Source organism: Tympanuchus pallidicinctus, unplaced genomic scaffold (assembly GCF_026119805.1).
Source record: "Tympanuchus pallidicinctus isolate F22 unplaced genomic scaffold, pur_lepc_1.0 scaffold4, whole genome shotgun sequence".
NCBI lineage: Eukaryota > Metazoa > Chordata > Aves > Galliformes > Phasianidae > Tympanuchus > Tympanuchus pallidicinctus.
The window spans coordinates 17,194,907-17,215,000 of NW_026294758.1; the positions used below are offsets into that span (position 1 = coordinate 17,194,907).

Genomic DNA, 20,094 nt, shown 5'->3' on the forward strand with positions numbered 1-20,094 from the left:
TCCTTTAAAGCTAGGGCAAAACCCACAATGTAATAGTTAGGATAGAAAGGTCAATCTAGACTTTCAGTGAAAGGCTGCAAGAAAATAACATAATTCCCAGATTGCCATGTAATGTCTGAATGTTTGGTCAGAAGGGATGAGGCGCAGAAAAATGGGAGAAGAGATGGCAGATTAACGCCGCCCTGCAGGACAGAGGGAGCAGGGTGTGCAGCAGGGAGGATCAGAGTGGCTGCAGGCGCAATCTGTAACAAAGACGCTGAGAAAGCTGCAACCCAGGGAACGCCCTGGGTAGGTTGTTTCTGGCTCTGGATGTCTTGTAGGAGCTAATTAATCAGATCTGCTGCTTAACTGAGATTTTGGAAGAGCTCTGGGAGCTCCTATGGTTAACAATAGTTGAACAACATTTAGCAATCAATGTTTAATGTATTTTGCTATTTTTGCAGTTTATCTCTGTTAGTAAAAATGTTTTTTATACTAACATATTTTAAATCTTAAATCTTGTTTGTGTATAAAGCTGACAATAAGCAGTAAGAATCAACAGTTGCCAGGTACCAGACGTCTTGGAAATTGACCAAACTGTGATCACATTTACAATGCCCAATATCCCAGCAAGATGCCAGAATACCCCAAATCGTCTCTCCGCTAAGCAGCATGGAAAAGTTTTGGAGCTGGTAACACGTGTTTGAGCAGACTTCTTCTTATGATCAGTGTTCATTTAAAACTCTCTGGACAGAAGTATCTTAACAAGTTAGTAATACTGTATGGGCATGGGTGTAATATTGAAGATGAATAGGAACTGAAGGCCTGTCATAGGGTTTCAAGGCAACTTGCAATTAATGCATTGGCTTGCAGCTGAGATACAGATTCAGGTTTCACTTTGAAATGTAGTGTAGACAAAATCTTATGAGTTCTAAAAAGTGGTTGTGCACAGGCTTAATTAAAATGCTGCTCACTAATAATTTAATAACATTGCAGGCTTTTAAATTCTGCCATGCCATCCTTTTCAGAACCCACACTTAGCAAATAATCAATTTGAATGTCACAGAGAATTTTTCCTGTTCCCCAAACTTAAAAACTGCTTTGTAGTTTAAAAAAAGTTTGCAGACTCAGTTTAATAATGTAGACAAAACTCTTTTTGCTGAAGAAATAACAAAAGAGAAGGAGCAGGAAGGACATAGACAGTACATTTATCCTTCCCATTATTCAAAGTTGGGCATGCTAGCAACATCTGGAAAACATCTGTGAAAAAACTGATACTTCTGTACTGCTCTAAGATCTTTCAGCAGAATTTAAGGATATGGCTTGTAGAATTTCTTGATCCATGAAGTAATCTTGTTCTCCTCAACACACCTGTGTTAAAAATGCAAAATAACATCACTGTTGCTCCCAGGGTATGTTTACATAGCAGTACTTATGAAAGATTACATGGCATCAACCACGCTAATAGCTCAGAAGTCTTCATGGTTTCAGCCACCCAAACTTGCTCTTTATAAATGGATGACCAAGTGCAATGCTAGTACTGCCACGTATTCTGAGGTAAATTGACCTCTCTTCAACAACAACCACAGAGTCGATGCACAGCTTAAATACTGCCTCGAGGGTTGGAGTGGAACTTGGTCATGTAGAACCATTGAATCATGTTAGCTAGAAAGGACGCCTGGAGGTCCTGCAGTCCAGTGCCTTGCTCAAAGCAGTGTCATTCAGGACTGTTCACAAGCACTGGGCCTGACAGTTTCAATCAAGGGAAAAAAAAGTGAGCTGTGTTGTGCCAGTGTCATAGAAGCTCTTCAGAATTTGAACTATGTGTATTTGGGACAGTGCCTTTGAATGCACTCGACGGAGATGACTATTGCAGATGATGAGAACTTGTTTACGATATTTTCATATTACAATTTCATCACTCTGAATTTTGGATACTCTCATAACTCCCATCAGAATTGAGGCACCGGTCATCTTTTGCAAATGCAGTTCTTGTTTGCTGATTCTAGCAGATCTGAATTTTGCCTTGTCACTTTATCTTTCAGTAGAAATAGACACTATTTCAGAATGCCATTAGAATGCCATGCTGTGGTTATTCAGCAGAATTCTAACGGAGTAATAACATTATGTGAACTGCCACACCTGTGTGATAATGGTGTCTAGGGAATATCAGCATAAAACTTTACTTAAGTCTCAGCCAAACTCTGCCAGTTAGCTGCAGCTGGTATTTCAGAACACAGAGAGAGAAGAAACAGTAAAAGAACATAATGAACAGACATTCAGCAGTAACAGAAAGATATTTAGGACAAGCAGGCACTGTGATCAAATTCTGTTATTTTAAGATCTGTGAGAGCAATAATCATTTGTTCACTTCACACAAAGAAAGTAGGCCTTTAAACAGCAAGAGCATCTGAAAACTTGACATATCTCAAAAAGGAGGATTTCATACATGGCCAATAACTTCAATGTTAAAGGATATGAAATTAAGTAACAGCCATTAAACATAAGCTTACCATTTTTTTTGGCAGCCAATGCAAAGGACACATGATGAAAAACATGATTCCGTCATTGAATGTGTTTGCTCATTTTTCAATGAACAGAAAAGACCCTCCAGGAAAGAAAGTGCAGACCCAAAGGTCAGGAGACATGTACTTCAGGGTGGAATGCATAAGGGCGCTGATTTATCATGGAGTAAGCCCACAAACTTAATTCAGAACCTAGAAATCTTTCAAAACAACATGCATGGTCTAAATTTCTTCGCTACTTAATTCACTAACTTCAAATTCCTCAGCAAAACAGATCCCTGAAGATTTGTGTTCATAATGTGCATGTTCTATAAGGTTAGGAATAGAGGAGCTGCAACACAATTTAGTGTTGAGGTCAATTGCCCACTATTGTAGGACATGCTCTGAACTTGCAAGATCCAGGAAATCAGATTATTCAGTTACACAGCAGGTGGAAAAAATATAGAAGATAGGAATGAGAAACCATCCTGGAATGAAACACGAGTTTGCAAAGAACAAACATGTTGCAGATTCTTAGGAAGTACTGAGCATATTGTCTGAATTAACTACTTTCTGAATTTCTTGTTGTACTGTATGACTGGATACAGTGATTAAATCTTCACTTTTCATAAAAGGAAACCTTCAAGACTTACATATTCTGTGCTTACAAACTATCACTGAGCCCATTTCCTTCAGAGTTGGAAGGATGCTGAACATGCAAATACTTGCCCATGTTAGGTAAACCTTTATTTTGCATCTCTGTGTGCACATGCTTGTGTGCGCTTGTTAGGGGAAATGCTTCATTCTGCATTGGTGCTATAGTGAATGATTAAAATTTAAGTGATACTAGACAAAGTGTATGGGGTAAAAGAAGTCCTTTAGGAGACAGCAGCTCTTCCATTCATTCTCTAATTCAATTAGAACAGAGAGCAGAACTTTTATGATTATTTTTTTTAAGAGGTGCAGAAACTTCACAATGGCAAATTGTTTCAGCATGCTGTGATAGTGAGCTGGAGTCCAGTCTATCTCAGTGGGCAAGCCCCATGTCAGAATGATGAGTACTCATACAGTTTACTTTTAATATAGGAGGCATGCTTATGTTTGTCAAAAGTACTACTGAAGGGATGCCCTCTTTTTCTGAACAACATACTCAATATAGGATGGATATTCTTCTCACTCTACCCTTGTGCTAGAAGTACCAAACCAGAAGCTCACAAATTGTTTTAGTGGTACCCTATAGCCCAGAAGAACTAAAAGCTCATAAATTGATATAATTCTTAGTAAAAACGCAAATTAAATTTTAAGTTATTCAGTAGTTTGGTTCCTAGCAGTGCTATCTATTGGGAAGACTAACCAAAATTCAAATATTATTTGATTATAAGGAAAATGTAACTCACTGTATACTGACAAATTTAGTCTTGCAGGTACGAATCAAAAACACAGAGAAAAAGAATGAGAAACAACTGGTAAATTACAAATGGTAGAACAGTGTGGCTGAACAGCATTCAGACAGCTCAGAAAGAAAGCCTGCTACTGACACCACCAAGCACAAAAGACAAAAAGCATTTTTGATCATTTTAGCATCCCCTTCTAGTCAGGAAGAAAAAGATAAAACAAAGATCCAGCTGAAAGAGGAATGAAAGATTCTTCAAAATTTAGATAAGGTCAGGGTTGTGCATACCATAAAACATACTACCTTAGCAAATTCATCTGCCTGGACACTGTGAAAACAATGTTAGCAACTCTGAAGTTAGTATAAAAGTAGTTCTCACGGAGTAACGATAAACTGTGGAGTTCACTACCGCCCAGAAAGAACTGAGGTCGTGACTCTGTTCTCTCAGAGCTCACAACAAGGTTATTTCTTTTCCTCTACGGTGGTGACAACAAACTGACTAAAAAGATCAACTTTGTTCTCAAGAGGCAAATAATTTGAAATAACATCACACAAGAGGTAGATTTGCAAAAAGGAAGGACATTAGATAATAAAATCTTTTGCTAATAATGATTTTGAAATATAATGAGTGACGAGGTGATAATAATTCATACTGCTCTGAACTGCCAGCAACCTATGAATTGCAGGTCAGGAACTGATACCTTTTCTAGGCAGCTTTTTCTACATGCTTCATACCAGTGTTTCCTCCCCTACTTCCAGCCCCTTTGGCAGTGGTCACTGCTGAGGCAGCCAAGCAGACTTCAGAGGAACTACCAGAATAATCTAAGTTACAAAACCTGGATTTTTTTTCCCTATATTTTTTTCCTGAATTTTCACTTTGTTTTCTGTGGCAAATGAGGTGGAAATAACATCCTTGAACATACCGTATCCTGTGCCCCAGTCTCCTGTCCGTTGACATTTGTTTCCTAGGACTCCACTGTTTTCCTGATTTCTGTGTATCATGGTACGCCCTATCCAAAACCTGTAAACATTTTCAGATGGTTTCATAAAGGGGATCCTGCCTTTTTTTCAACAGCACCACTCCTCTTGAGACAACTATATATGTTTATCTCAGAGAAATTAATTTCTGTGATCTCTCTGTATTTGAAGACTTTTATGGCTTGCTGCACATTATGGAAAAAAGCACATGAAGAATCTCAAAATTTTGCATACCAAAAGGTGTGCTACCATTTGACCTCCCAAACATAGAAATCTAGTACCAAAATGTGCAATACATACAGTAAGTTAGAGGATATTATCCTTGTTTTGGATATCAGTTAAAAAAAAATTAATCTTTGATTGTTGGATAAAGGATAAAGGATACTCACAGAGAACAATCTGCACTGGCAGGAGGATTTGACTAGAAGACCTGTGAGGTCTTTTCAGTCCTTAACTGCAATCACTCTACAATCAAAGGCAGGCACTATCTGAGTTTAAGAAGTTTGAATATTTCATTCACCTTTGCCTTCAACAAGTTGCTCTGGTTTCTGCTGAGCTAGTCTTCTCTGTGATTAGCTTGCTAACTGTCCAGGTTTACTAAGCCTGAATCCTGACTGAAAGGAAGGACGTCTTGGTTGACCTGTGCACAACGATCTTTTTTAGAACAACAGGAGCACAGCACAGCTGGAGAGATGCAAGGAGAGATGCAAGCTGATTCTTTTTTTTGAAAACTCATGTGGCTTGCCTCACATTCTAGGAGCCCAGTCTAACAATACGCATTTTGTCGGCAGCATGTAATGAATGTTTGAAAGACAAGAAAGCAAGATAGCCCCGATTTATTCCTTTTCTTTGATTAAACCATACTTCTGAGATGCAGAACAAAGAGAGGGTATAGCAGAATGAAGAGCCAGTGGGGCTCTTGAAGAGATGCAAAATCTTCCCTCACTGATTATCTGCTTTTCTGATTTCTTTCTTGCTTCAGGAAAAAAGGCAAGTATAACCTTCTAGGACTGATAGATGCAAAACGTACTGTAAGAAGTCCTCACAGTCTCAGGATTTTTAGAAATATCGAATATAACTGCACAAACTAAACAGCCTTTGTAGAAACTACTAAAGTTTAAACTGCATATACTTTAGTGAGATGTCAGTTCACTGTAATATCTACAGAATGAAATGTTTTATGAACATTTATTTCCTGTTTTACAGTAATTATTATTGGAGTTCCAAGCTATCGGACCCTTTAGGGATCTATGTCTTAGAGGTCTAAGTGTTGGTGCTCAGTGAAATCTGGTGGGTTAAGGTTTTCATTTCGCCTCAGGCTGGGCTGGGCAGGCCTGCAGTAAGGACCTGCAGCACAGCTGCCAGACCTCCACAGGTGTAGCAGAGACCCCTGGGCATCTAAAATGTCACAAGATATTTATGTCCCAGCACCAAACTGCAATCTTTTTGCTTTTAAGTAGTATGTGTTGCAAAGAATAGTAAAACTGCAGTAATTTTTAAGCAGCTCTCATAAGCCTTCCATTGCCAAGATGATGATTCTGTAAATTTCCCAAACGCTGAAGGGAATAATAGGTTTTAAAAGGCAAATATGAGCAAACTAAAAAACTAAAACCATGCGGTGCTTCAGCTAGAGGAGGCCTGATTCCCAGCCAGAGACTTTTCCTGTGCTTGAGCATGTCCCCTGGCCCTTGGGAGCTGTCTGCCTAGTGCTTGTCATCTTGTCTCCCCTGGTGGAATAAAGGGCTTATTAGCTCGGGTTCAGCAGCACACTAATGGAGTCACATAGGGTTTGGATGAGACCCTTGCCAGGCGGCAGGGCAGGCAGAAGTGACGGCCATGGGCCAGGCCACACAGCTGCCTGCAGGCCGAGCTCAGAACAGGGCTTGATCTCCACACAAAATCTGCTGCTCTGAAAGCTGGTGTGAACCATTGGGCTGCTGGCCTTCTGCCATGTGTGTTGGTCTAACCAAGGAACATGCAGCGATGGCACGCAGCCTGCTCATGTCCGCCAGCTTGTGTTGCCCGCCAGCATCACTGCGCATCAGCCCTGTGTTAATAAACCCACTTTGCACCACTTGCTCCTGAATGTTGGCATGGGTTATCCTGATAGATACATTTTTAGCAAAACAAATTAATTAGTTGCACACGATCATGTTCTATTTAACTTCTCACAGGAAAAGGGAAAAAAATTATTTACAAAAAGTTACATCCAAAATTAACTTGATTTCATTCATATGCTTCTAGTACAAACAGCACTGATACAGACTGTGCTATAGCAAAAATAAAATTTGCCACAAGAATTGTCTTTTATTAAAAGAGTTAATCTTTGTGGGGGAATATTCCTAGTGGACAGGCCAAGGAAGGGCTTATCCTCTTGCCCAGAAAATCTGACCCCATCAGCTGGTCTGATAAAAGGTATTAATTCTTCTTCCTTTTCTGCCTCTTTGATATTCTCTGACTATTGTGGCAACAACATTATTGCAAATTACTATTATTATAAAATTACGTGATTTATACTTTTTTCTTTACTAACATTTCAGAATTCATTCAGTATACTTGTTTAAGTGGTGAATACTACTTAGAAGGGGATAAATACTGATTTACATTTCTAAGTGTCTTTTAACATAGAGAAGACACTGTCAATGTGAAAATCTGTGGGGAGTGGGAGATGGCTTGGAGGATGGAGAGAATAATCATGTCACATTTAAGCCTGTATGATCTGTTTCCATAGAAAAAGGTTAGAGATCAACAAATTCTCAGTTTAGTTCAGTAATAAATGAAGGCTGAGTAGGGCATTAAGTTTCTGGGGGAAGCATTAACCAATATGTACAGCAGCAGCCTCTGGTGGTCTAAGAAAAAATGGTAGTATCTATAACTAAGGATAGAAATATGTTTTTTAAAAGGAAGTATGCATATATTTAGCTATTTGACTCAATTTTGCATTCAACACATTAAAAACAGATGCTTTAAAAACGATTTGCTGGCAATATGCTACTGAAAATCTGACTAGCAAGACCAGTAAAATTCATATTGCATTCATTAACGTTACATAAAAGTAAAATGCTTTTATTTAATATTTCTATGAAGCATTATAGTCAATACTTGTTATCAAGAAATTTTCTCCTTGGTTTGCCTTGCTAAAAAAGAAACCAATTTTGTAACATTGTTACTGAACTGATGATATTTTCTGTCTTCACTCATGAATTCACTTGTTTTCAAGAAGAAAGAATTCTGTCTTATTACAAAACATACTAAGCAGGTTTTTCTGCCATAATGTTTGACATGATGTTTATTGCCCAGACCAAATCAGCCCCTTTAACAAGCTAAAACGTATGCCAGAAAGTACATTATTTCCTAGTTAAAGAAGCTAACAGCATGAAACAATAAGTACTTTGATCTTTCAGGCACTGCGTTAATGCACTATACAGTCTAATAGTCGTTTTTATTTATATTCTTTTTTTGTGTGCGTAAAAACAGAATGCAATTTGAGATTTTGTATTTTAAGATTCTGCTTTTACATATTCCTGAATATCCCAGCTAATTTGCATTTTCCTACAAAAATAAAGAAAATACTTAAAAAAATTTGTGGGAGTGGGAGAATTTCATTTTCGCACATCTTGGAAAATCTAACTGCACACATTGGACCAACAGCCAGATGCCTTTAATTTCATCATCCGGCATTTCATCAGAACACAACACTGTCTTACTGACCCTACGATAACATAACAGGATATTTATTCCCATTTCTTCTTAACAGTCAGAAACAACATCTCCAGCATATCTGGCACACACAAATCATCCTTCAATATTAGACGCAGTGGATGCCTTCACTTTATCTTGAGGTATGTATCTACCACAGCTGTTGAGAGGAAATTTTGGATCTTTGTACCCATTTGCCTTACTTTGCAAAGGTGATCTAACACTCTGTATTTTTCAAAATTATTCAATGATATTACTACCAAAACATATACCATCCTTAAATACTTCTGTAAAGTATGATTTTTCTTCCTCTTATTCAAGATGTTAGTGAGTCAGAAGCATTCCTTACCACAGGGCAAGTAAAATTCATTTTTTTTTGCATTTGAATTGCTCTCTCAGGTTGTCTAAGACTAGCTCCAAAGATCATCATCCCACAGCTAAAGCAATGCAGGCGGTGATCCCAAGGTGTGAGGAAAGGGTGCTTTCAGTAGCATACACAGTTCAACAGACCCAAGGAGAGAGGCAGGAAATGCACTGTACGTATGGCATTGCACCGTTTTGTTTGCATCATGCTATGCCTGGGGAGATTATCAACAGAGCAGAGCATGCTATATTCACAGCTCCTGTTGCAACCACCTGTCTTAAGTTTTTACAGACTGAGCGGTTCTACCCAGAAGAGTAAATGGTATTCCATCAGTGATCCAGTTTTGTTTCAGAAATTAGCAGGCAAGTGAATTGCAGTAATGTATCCCGCCACACATCAAAGCAGGACATTTTTCATTCTGTTTCAGAAAAACTCTCTGCATCAGAGTCTATTTAAGAAACATATATATATAAAGGGATTCTTTCAGAATAAAAAACACCAATTGCATCAGAAAGCTCAATTTCAGTTACTTCACTCTGGAAAGAAGACTACCACATACACTTTCACTAAAACTTTTTCCCTTGGTTTGAAGAAAATTGAATAAAAGAGAATGTGAACAGTCGTATTTGAGGCACAGACCCACGTAAAAAAGAAAATGGTATGGAGTCATGCATTTTATGTTTTGGGGGTCAAACCTCCTGAAGCCAGATTTCATGCCTCATCAAACAAAAGAGCCACGAGAGGGTGGAACTGCTAAAAAGGTATCAAAAAAGGTTTACTTTCAATAAGAGGATACTGAACCAGCATGCTGACTAAACACATTTCAGGACAACACAACAATGTTCACCGGCTTCTGATGCAATTTGACAGAAGCCTCTTAAGAAACAGAGTCTGACCACTAGGAAGAATGGCATATCTCATAAAAGAAGCACATAGATAGAAAAAAATAAAAAAATCCCACAGTAGTGCTCTGTTAGTGACTTTGAATGTGTATATGGATCCTTTTGTTTCCAGTTCTCAGTCGTAAGATGTTTCTTAGAAGACACAGTAATATTTATGGTATTAGTGATTCTTAATGCCCAGGTTACAAAATCTCTTATACAGTTAGTACTGCTGTATTTCTCCTAGAAACACTTCAATGTTACACCACAATTAAAAGGAACGCGTTAAAATTTAAGAAGACTCTAACATCTCTTGTGCTGGATTTTTCTATATTTCACAACAGAAAGACATGCACATTTTTACTGCTTTAAGCACGGTGTGGCTTTTCTGACATGTTTTACTGTTGAATGAAAATGCTAACTTCCATAATAAAGGCTTTGGATATTGCATGACTCAGTCTCAAATGTATAATGCATAGTATGTATATGAAGCAGAATGTGTCAAAGTGCAAATAATATTGTTTGTGCCCCCTGCAGAATTAGAAATCCTCGGGTAGCACTGTTATAACGATCCCATGCTGGTAGCATTACAAAGTGCAAAGGTTCACTGAGTAAGAAAAGAGCAGGGGACAGAGTTTCCTCATTACACCATTCTCGAACTATTCTAGCTTAAATATTTATTAAGATATTAATAACTCTCCTCCTTTATCTGCCTTCAGAAGTTCAGCTGAAACACAATGGATGGCTGCTCATATGAAAACAATACATTATAGGGTAAATCTGCTACCAAGCAAGATGAACACCAGTATTTTCCACAATACATTATTAATTCAGCAGGTAATATGTTAAAAATCTATCATTCCATAACTACTGCCTCCTCAGTATATGACAATGTAATACAATAAATGCATGCATGACATGTGAAGCTAATGTGTTGCCGAAGTTGCACCAGAAAGTGTTTCATATGTACACCTCTGTTTATAAAATGAGTCTTCCTTAAATCATTCCCTTTCTTCATAGCACCAGTGCATTCCTCTGGGGCTTATTTGAAGTTCCTCTTTGAAATTAGAAAGGACTGTTTTGTAACTCTTCCAAAACTTACTTTACATTCAGTAAGTGACGAAAAATATCAATAGAATAAAGAGCTAGGAACTCTGTATGAACTCTTGAATGTCACTGCAGAAATATGTTTTTAAAAAAGCATGCTATTTATTAGCTAATATGGCCAGCAAACATATCGATCCATTAGTAAACAGGGACAAACAAAAGTAAAAGAAACTTACTCTAATATACATCTGTATTGTTTCTTTTTCTTTCTGTGGATTTCGATACTTCTCATAGAAGTCACGTCGTTTCTTTGTTTCCTTCTGGATTTTATCTTTTCTTTCCCTCTTTTCTGCAGGTTCATCTGAGCTATCAGAAGACAGCTGTACTTGGGCTTTTGTCTTCTCCACTTCAATATAGTTCTCATTGGGATTCAGTACTATTACTCCATAGCCTTCCTGTTTTAGAAGAGACAAAAAAAAAAAAAAAGAAAGAAAAAAAAAAAGAAAGAAAAAAACAAGAAAAAAACAAGGAAAGAAATATGAAAAGAGAGATTTGATGCTTCAAAATGCTTTCTGTTTACTTTAATGCTCTTAAAAACACATATTTATTTCAGTAAGTTCACATAACGTAATTTTTTAGAAGAATATTTTAAGAATATTGTTTCTTTTCAGTCATTAAAGGGATATTGATGTGTGAATACGTCTGTGCGTGCACTAATGCATATACACATCCCTCGGCATCAGAGAAGTTGGCTAATTTACCTTTAAAATAATTTAATATGTTGTTTTATTCATAAGCATGTTATATGACTTTTTCAGAAAACCGTATTAAAACTATACGCAAAATATTATTTTAAAAACTCTACATAATGATGAATAAAAAGCTATATACTCAGCCAATAAAAACCTTTAAAAGAGAAAGGATGGAGAGAATTCATATATATATATTAAGGAAAGCATGGGAAAATTATTCAGCACAGTTTAAAATAGTGAAACCTTTTGTCTAGCTGACAAGCCAACAGCAGCAGTAACAATGAATCAATACTACCACTGATTCAGTGGTATTGCTTACAAGTCAACTGTTTTACTGTGGAGAAGACTTTTAAGCACATCTTTAAATCTGCTCTAAAACTTCACTGGGATTATGTCCCATATTCAACAAACCCAGAGAAAATTTGTGACCTGCAGGATGCTTTTGAACATACCAGCTGCATTTTTGTGCCTTGGAAAATGAGCTGGTTGAAAAATACATGAATTTATGAATGAGAAATAAATCTTGAATAAATCAGCCAATCATTTTATTATGATTTTTAAATGATGGTAAATCATATAAGAATTGTAATATTTGTGAAAGATCATCGCAAATGCAGGGAGAAAAAGGGAAGCACGTGCATTTAACAGATGAGTCCTTAAAGTTACCATGGGTTCCCAATGAAAATCAAGCTGTCCTTTAAAAGTAGATTTTAATAAAGACTCACTTTTTGAAAATGTCTACGCTAATTATCTAACGGAACAGCTTTATTCCGGCTTTTCGTTCAGCGCTCAATTCTGCACTTAGGCGAGGCGAGAAGATCAAAGAAGTCCACGTACCTAGCTTCAGCAGAGTAAACCACATCTACGCTAACAAAAGATACTTTATTTGGGCTTGCTTTATTCTAATCTGTAGAGCTATTCAAAAATCTTGTAACACATTGTGATCACTGTCAGGTAGACAGATTGTCACTTAGTGATTTTCTACAGTTGGACACACTCGACTAGTTATCAAAATCACATTTGAAGGAAGTTCCTACCCCTCTTCCTTGTGTCCGCACAACTTTTCACGCCCTTCTCAAATTTCTGCCATAGCTTCTCCTCCCACCAAAACGAAGCTAAAGGACACTGTTGCACTCTGCTAAACAGGGTGAAATAGAGGCATTCAGTACACTGTCTCTGGTGTAAGGGACATCGTCAAAAAAGGTCACCATAGGCCAAAGAGAAAATTGCCTCCTTACTAGATTCGGTACCGTGAGTAAGTGGTCTCCTGTCATGTTTCTTCCCTGCCCTCTCCGCTGAGTGAATTGAACTTAGGTAAATGTAAATAAATAAATAGCCAAATAAATAAGCGGAGGGAAGGGGAGGGGCAAAGAAAAACGTGAAACAAAAGGAGGCATGGCTCAAAAGCTACCCGCGCCTTCACTGCCTGTATCGACGCACAATACCACATTATCAGCAGATGAATTTCCAGCTCACAAATTTCAAAGCCCCAAATCCAGCACAGGGGAGAACAGCACTTCAGCAGATACGTGTTACTAAATTACTGGGGATGAAAGCATGACTTCAGCTTGCTCACTGTGGAGCACGGACTAACTTATCCCCACACTCATCACCAAGCACTTTGGTGGTTTCATCGCGCAACACAGGCTGCTCCCTTTGTTGTTCATCTTGACCTGCTCTTTCTGAGCAGAGACACTCTGAGTATCGATTCCTTTTACTTTCTATACAATGCCAAATGCAAAATTCATGTATTTGTTATAGGTCTACAAGTGTTACAGGAATTTGAAACCCTGTGTCCACTTTTAGCTGACCACAAAACAGACACATAAATCATCAAAGAAGTAGAATTTGTCTAAGTTATTGATTATGTAACTGAAAATTACATGACTCATTTGTCCAATTTTATGAGGACACAATGTCAATTTTTCACATAGACATCAACAGATGAAATACGATTCCATTTTTAAATTCCCCATGTCATAAATCAATTAGAGGATTTTTATCAATTATATTTTAAGCAGCATAACGCATCTCCCTCTACGCTTTAAAGCTTCTTTTTCCCGAGATAGCACATCTTTCCTGTCAGTACAATTAAAATAATTAGTAATAACTGAGTTGTTTTTTTTTTTTTTTTTTTTTTTTTTTTTTTCTGTGGGAAAAACAATCACCTTATAATTCATATGAATTTCTCTTGGGAAAATAATACACTTTAGACTGTTTTGCTTATGATTCTCTTTCCCTTGTCCTCTGCATCTGAAATTAAAACGTGTCAACAGTAGTACCAGAAAGATTTGGTAGTAACAAGCATTTGATAGTAGCACCACAGAGAAACTAAGTCTGGCAAAACTGCACCTGGTTCCGGATTTAATCAGCCTTAACCTAAACATTTTTTATTTCTGTTAATTTCCATTGAAAATGCATACTTAGCTTTAGATAACATCAATGTAAACATATTTTCAATTCAATTCATTTCTTAAAAATGCAGTCATATGAGAATAGCTGCACCACTAAACTTCAGTGTGATCAGAAAATAAAAAAAAAAAAGTGGAACTCTTCAGTGTGGTTGAACAAAATGCAAATTAATGCAAAAACACAATAAAATCCACTAATACTTAAAAGCAGGCCTTCAGGAAACTTTAATAATAGGCAATATACACAATCTTTGGCATAACTATTTAGCAACCAAAAAAATCACGTTCATTAATAACTTTAAATAGAAGTCATGGTCAGAAGTACGTACCTCACAATGGCATTAAAAATACCAACTTCTGTTCTGATGAATGTACAGCGTTATTAAAAAATGTAGTGAACTAATTAGTGAAATTAGTGAACTAATTACTGAAAATAATTATTGTAATTCTGGGAAGTTTAAAGTTTGATATGTTTTCTGTGTATGTAATTGTGGAGTTGCTTTTTCTATGGATCCAGTGCACGCAGAATGTTAAACCACTGTGTAAAGCACTCTGTTTTTTATCATAGTAAAAAGTCAAATTTTGTAACAGCAGTAAGAAAATTTTCCATAAATCAAACATATCTAAAAGAATACAGATGCCACACAGAAGTCATAGTTTGTCTGCATCACCCATTAGTATATCTTTGATGAGAAGTAATAATCAGGATAGGCACTGATAAATACAAGTTCCAGTCTCTGATCTACGAGCTCAGGGGACACAATCACAGCCTCTTTCAGACTGGAATACTCTATAAACAGCTATTTCCTGCAATTTGTTTAATGTTCAGAAAAGTTAAGCTTCAGGATAAGTTGGCAGCAAAACATCAACTGTACCAACTGCTATCAACCTCCAAGAAACACTTCTGGAGGTAGTGGAATGATGACAGAAAGGGAAGACAGCTGAAAAAAGTCAAGAGTTGGAAAAAATAAAAAATCTCAGTTACAATACTTTCACTACAAAGGCAGAACAATGTAGAAGGGCCTTTTTCACCGTAACGCAAGCCAGAATTGCAACTGTGCTTTGTCTCTTACTGGAAGCTCAAGCAAGCCGTTTGAAATTGAGAGAACATGGAAATTATTGCATCTGGCAGTAAGACTGAGGTGGAAAAGAAAAAAAAAAAAGAATCTCAAAGTATTTGAGGTAAACTCTCAATCTTTTGAAACCTGTTCTGCCTGGCCAAATGAATAATGAGCTGAAAGCATTCAGTTCTGCATATTAATCCACCAAGATGGGATACCATATGTGACCAGAAAGGTCAGGGCTGGAGAAGAATCTTTTGACCTACGTAACTATGTTTTTGGACTGCATGCAATGGTCTGAAAGAGACCATTTTCCTAAGCCTTATCACCCTGAATTTCCAAGTTCGTACTTCTGTATGGATTGTTTGCGGCAAGACCAGAGTTAATTCCCAAGGGAAATGCAACTCCAAGTGTTCGTCTCCTAAACCTGCCTGTGGTTAAAGCGGACATGGCAACGTCCATTCATCTTTCTGAAAGATGTACGTTCTGTTTATTCCCCATCTTTTTCACAAGAAGGGAACATATATGTCACTGTTGCGACATCGTAGGTGCAACAGCGGGATGAGGTCATGACAACCAATCAGAAGTCACTAGTGAAGCGTTAAAGTAAACATAGCTGTTGGAGATGCAGCTCAGCTTGAAAAATGCCCCCTCCATTATTTGAGCAATTTTCTCAAGACGTGACCTGAGACTGAAACGCCTGAAATGTCAGTTGACTCCGCTTTCTGTTTCCACCCTATGTACATTTTGGCAACTGCACCCTGCTAACACTTTGCAATATTTTTGTCCCAGCTACACCTCAGCTCTGGCGCACTGAATTCCAGCGCTGTGTCCAAGTGTGTAAAAATGCCGTGTTACTGCCAAACACGCATTGTCCCACTAAGTTCCCAACTTAAAATAGCTCATCAAGCTAGGCAGGAAAAGAAAACATGCCACAAAAAGTTTTTAGAAGACCACCTGTTGTCTATTATTTTTACATAGCACTTACTCATAAATCATAACACAGGGTAATTAATCAAGCTGTCAAAGAGAAGGTCAAAGGTTATGTGGGGGAGTCAGAAGGTCATGCATGGGCTGATAGAGGTCAGGGTCACACCGCATTCCTCATTATCAAGTTGGGATGAGAGACGGCCCAAGCAAACAAAAGTGAAAGCAGATGGAGAAGTGAGTGGATAGAAAAAAAGAAGAAAATTTCACCAACAAAAAGAAAAGTGAAAGAAGAATGTCAGTTGCCTTCAAACGAGGAGGAGAATAGAACAGAAATACATTGAGATGTTCTCAAAAGGTCTCACACAATACAAAGAAACTACAGTTTGATAATTTAAATACATTTAATATAACTTTCCATCCGATCTTTTTGCAAGTAGAAAACAACGCTACGAGATGGGTGCACTAGTTTTGATTCCATTTCTCATCAGAAGCCAATACTTTCAAGGCTGAAAAGACAAAAGGACCCTATTACTGCAATGAATGCTGATGGATATATAAAAAAAGATTCTAAATGCTAAAGTTTACTCCTGCTTATGCTACAACCAGTAGAAGTTCAACAGAAAGTCTGAATATTGTATGAAGAACTACACTTTTGCGTACATAAATACTCAAAAACACAAAGCATCATAAAAGTCCCCCCTGGATGACACAACCGTTATAAAATATTCTATCATTACACTGACCTGAATTAGATGCAGAATACTGTGCAAAATTAGCTGTCACCCTTTCCTCAAAATCTTTGTTAATCTCATTTTGAATGTTTGCAGCTTTATCAACACATGCATCAATGTCAGCTCCTTGGTTACTGAACCGCTGTACTTGGAAGAAGATATAATTAAAATGTTTTGGCACAGAAAAGGTGAAATTGTATCTTCCCCTGTTCCCTGAGGAGTCTGTAAAACATGTAGGATATATTGACAAACACACACCCTTGTCTAGAGTCCTGACATCCCAGGTCACCCAACTCCTATTTATTTCAAAACATTCACTTTACACTTACCCAAACTGTCACCTGCTGTGTTACTAACTTTTAATGGATATTAGAGCTATAAAAACAATAAACTCTTCATTTCCTTTCTGCTACTGCCTTCTAAATCCTCACTGCATTTAGCCTGTGTCTGTTTGCATGCGGAACTGTATTCATCTTATTTCACCATACCTAACTTTGAGTTGGAAAGCACAAAATATGCCACTGGTATGCTTCACTTCAATATTAAATAATTTGGAGCCGGTGCAGCTATATGAAACAAATCAATATTCAAAGGTAAAAGAAAAAAAGAAAAAAAAGAAAAAAAAGAAAAAAAAAAAAAAAAAAAAAAAAGACGAGATAAACTGTTACCATATTTTGAGTTTGCTGTTGAAAAGTTTAGCAAAGGATGAATGTTCCACATATATCTATAATTAGCAACCTAAATATGTCTGTGCATAAGATCTGCAATCTTGTTTCATGGCGTTTGTTCCCAAGGCCAAAACTGCATAAACACATCCATGTACCATAAAGATTTTACTCCTTCAGTTGCACCCTCTATTCTTGGTTGGGAACTTCTGTGCCTTTGTAAGCATTAATTTCATCACAGCTTTCAGCAGAAAATTTTTTCTCATCAAAAGTGAAATGCAGTAGCATTAACTAAACTCTGCGATTTAATAGAAAATAATTATGTTCATTTTCAGGTAGCGCTTCAAACACTGCTTAATAAACCTCAGCCTCATCACCTTTCTCTAACACAAGTTTCAGGCTATCAATGGAGGCTGAATGGAAGTGATTCACCTCAGCCACACAGGCAGAGTACAGGACTGCACATAATCCTTCCATAATAACTGTCCAGGCTGCAGTAATAGTCTCTGCTCTTCTTCACTAACTGTGCACAGCTTTGGGGTCCATAGAATCCATGAAAGGACGAATTCACCAGTTTCCCCCAAGGCCTGGCATCTTTTAATGACATCTTGTAGGACCCCTTTCTGTAATTAACCCCTGTATTCTGAAGGCTTTTTCTCCTCTGTTATGAAACCACCTTACTTTCTTTTCCTACAAAAACTGTAGAAGCTTCAGTGCAGTTCAAAGTTTCACACAGGAAACTCCTGCATATTTTACTTTTCAACTAAGGTTTTGGTTAAAAGGTCGTTCAGCTTTATACAGAACTTCTTGAAAGCAATGCTCCAGAAACACAAAGGTTATCAAATACTTTTGCAGCACGCACATTAGTAATACATAATTATTAATTCTCATTTACTGGTAGGCAAGCCAAGGAGAGTAATAGTTACTCTCTGAAACTTATGCTCAAATGAGAAGCAGAGATGAAGCTGACTGCAGAATTTTTTGATGTTTCTATGGTGTTTCTCAGCATCCTTTCAGCTGCCAGCAAAAGTTCTCTGCTGCAAATTTGTTTTCCAGTCCACTTTGCCTCCTCCCAGAGAATGTCACAGTATGTCTTAATTATTCTCAATTGTATTTCATAGCGAATATATCCCAAAATAAGTTTTAAGCTTATATTATTATGTAGCACAAGATGAAAAAATGAACTTATTCTAAAATGTACTCTATTTCCCTCTCTTTTCTAACTGTGTAAAATGTTTCTGTAAACATTTTGTGAAGTGTTCTGTTGACATTTCAGTGGGCTCAGAGGTTTGTCTAGATTTTTAACATCTTTAGCTTGCGCTGAGGCAATCCGAGTAGCCAAGCTGTTCTACTTCACCTTTCATCTGCAAGAATTTATACACATTACACTACTACAGCAAAACAGATAAAACATAAATCTCTTTGAAGGTCTCTATTTCAGGTTTTTGTTCTGCAGTGTAGAAGAAAAATACATCACACACTAAGTGTTTTCCGTAAAATACTGAAGTTATCGAAGTCTTTCAAGGCAACATCCATTTAGTGCTGATCATCATTTGTGACCACAGCCTAAAAATCTTCTATCTGAATGACAAAAAATTAAGTTGCTTTTAGCATGTATTTGCATTCAGACACTTCCCTAAAAAAAGGGAAGTGGCTTCTAATCCAAAAGCAAAGGTTCTAGTTTGTAGCTAGCTCCAATAAACAGGTGCAACTTAGTACACTCCTTCCTTCCCACAGTGACCTATGTCAGAAGACCTTCTTATACTTCTTCTGCTAAATAATTTAATTACTTATGAGTTATGGTTTCTTTGTAACCTTTCAAATGACTAACTCATTAAAATGCAAAAATATGCAAAACATGATGTCACTGGGTCAAACAGCTGTGTTGGTAAAATTATGGCTGTGAAAGTCCCTAAGAACATGAAAATATTAATAATTTATATTGCTCATTATATGGCAAAAACTCTTTAAACAGATTTAGAGACAGATTAATTTTGTAATCACAAAACGCTACACTACCTCACGGTAACAAATCTTTTTACCATCTGTGACCCTTTTGTATACACAAAATATAGCTTAAGAATCTCTTTGTTAATAGGTTCTAAATTACAAATATTGTTGAAAAATGCCTTGTGAAACTCTAATTTGAATGTAGAGAATTGTGGTTTAAAAAAATCATTTTGGGTATAGATTTTATGATCGCTTATGTTTTTCTGAAAAGACAGCACATAGCAAGTAAACATAGGTATTTCTTAAATGTCAGCAAGATCTTTGCTGCAAATACTTTGCAAATTGGTATCACATGCAACTTGGTCTTGTGCTGCTCAGAGGCTATTGCTTTTTGAACCCAGATGTTTTCTGGAATTTGTGAAGCAACAGACAAGTACTGCTGAAAATATGTAAACAAAGTATTATCACATCCAAAGTTTAAAATGTCTCATATCAGTGCTGCACAGTGCCTCACTCGTAATGCTAAAATGGAAGGACAGTGAACCCTTCATTCGAGGGATTCCCTATTGATTGTATCTTTAGACACACAGAGGTTTCAAGTTGCAATAAACAAGATTTCTGAAGCTGCTAGCTCCAGTTTTTTTCTGCTGTACACACATAAGATATTGCCGTATGAGCTACTAGAACTTTTCTCTGGGGCCAATACAATGCAGTGGCAAAAAAATGTGTTAATAACTGAGTCTCTGGAA

General features: G+C 37.2%; 1 protein-coding gene across 8 annotated transcripts in view; it reads right to left on the bottom strand.

Moving 5' to 3' along the window:
* FAM172A (family with sequence similarity 172 member A) overlaps nt 1-20,094 on the bottom strand; it is a 255,691-nt gene that overhangs the window by 112,373 nt on the left and 123,224 nt on the right. For all 8 annotated transcript variants that reach the window (XM_052700345.1, XM_052700342.1, XM_052700347.1 and 5 more), the window contains one exon: nt 11,082-11,300. In XM_052700345.1, the coding sequence (XP_052556305.1) occupies nt 11,082-11,300 (219 nt within the window). The remainder of the gene's footprint in view (nt 1-11,081; nt 11,301-20,094) is intronic.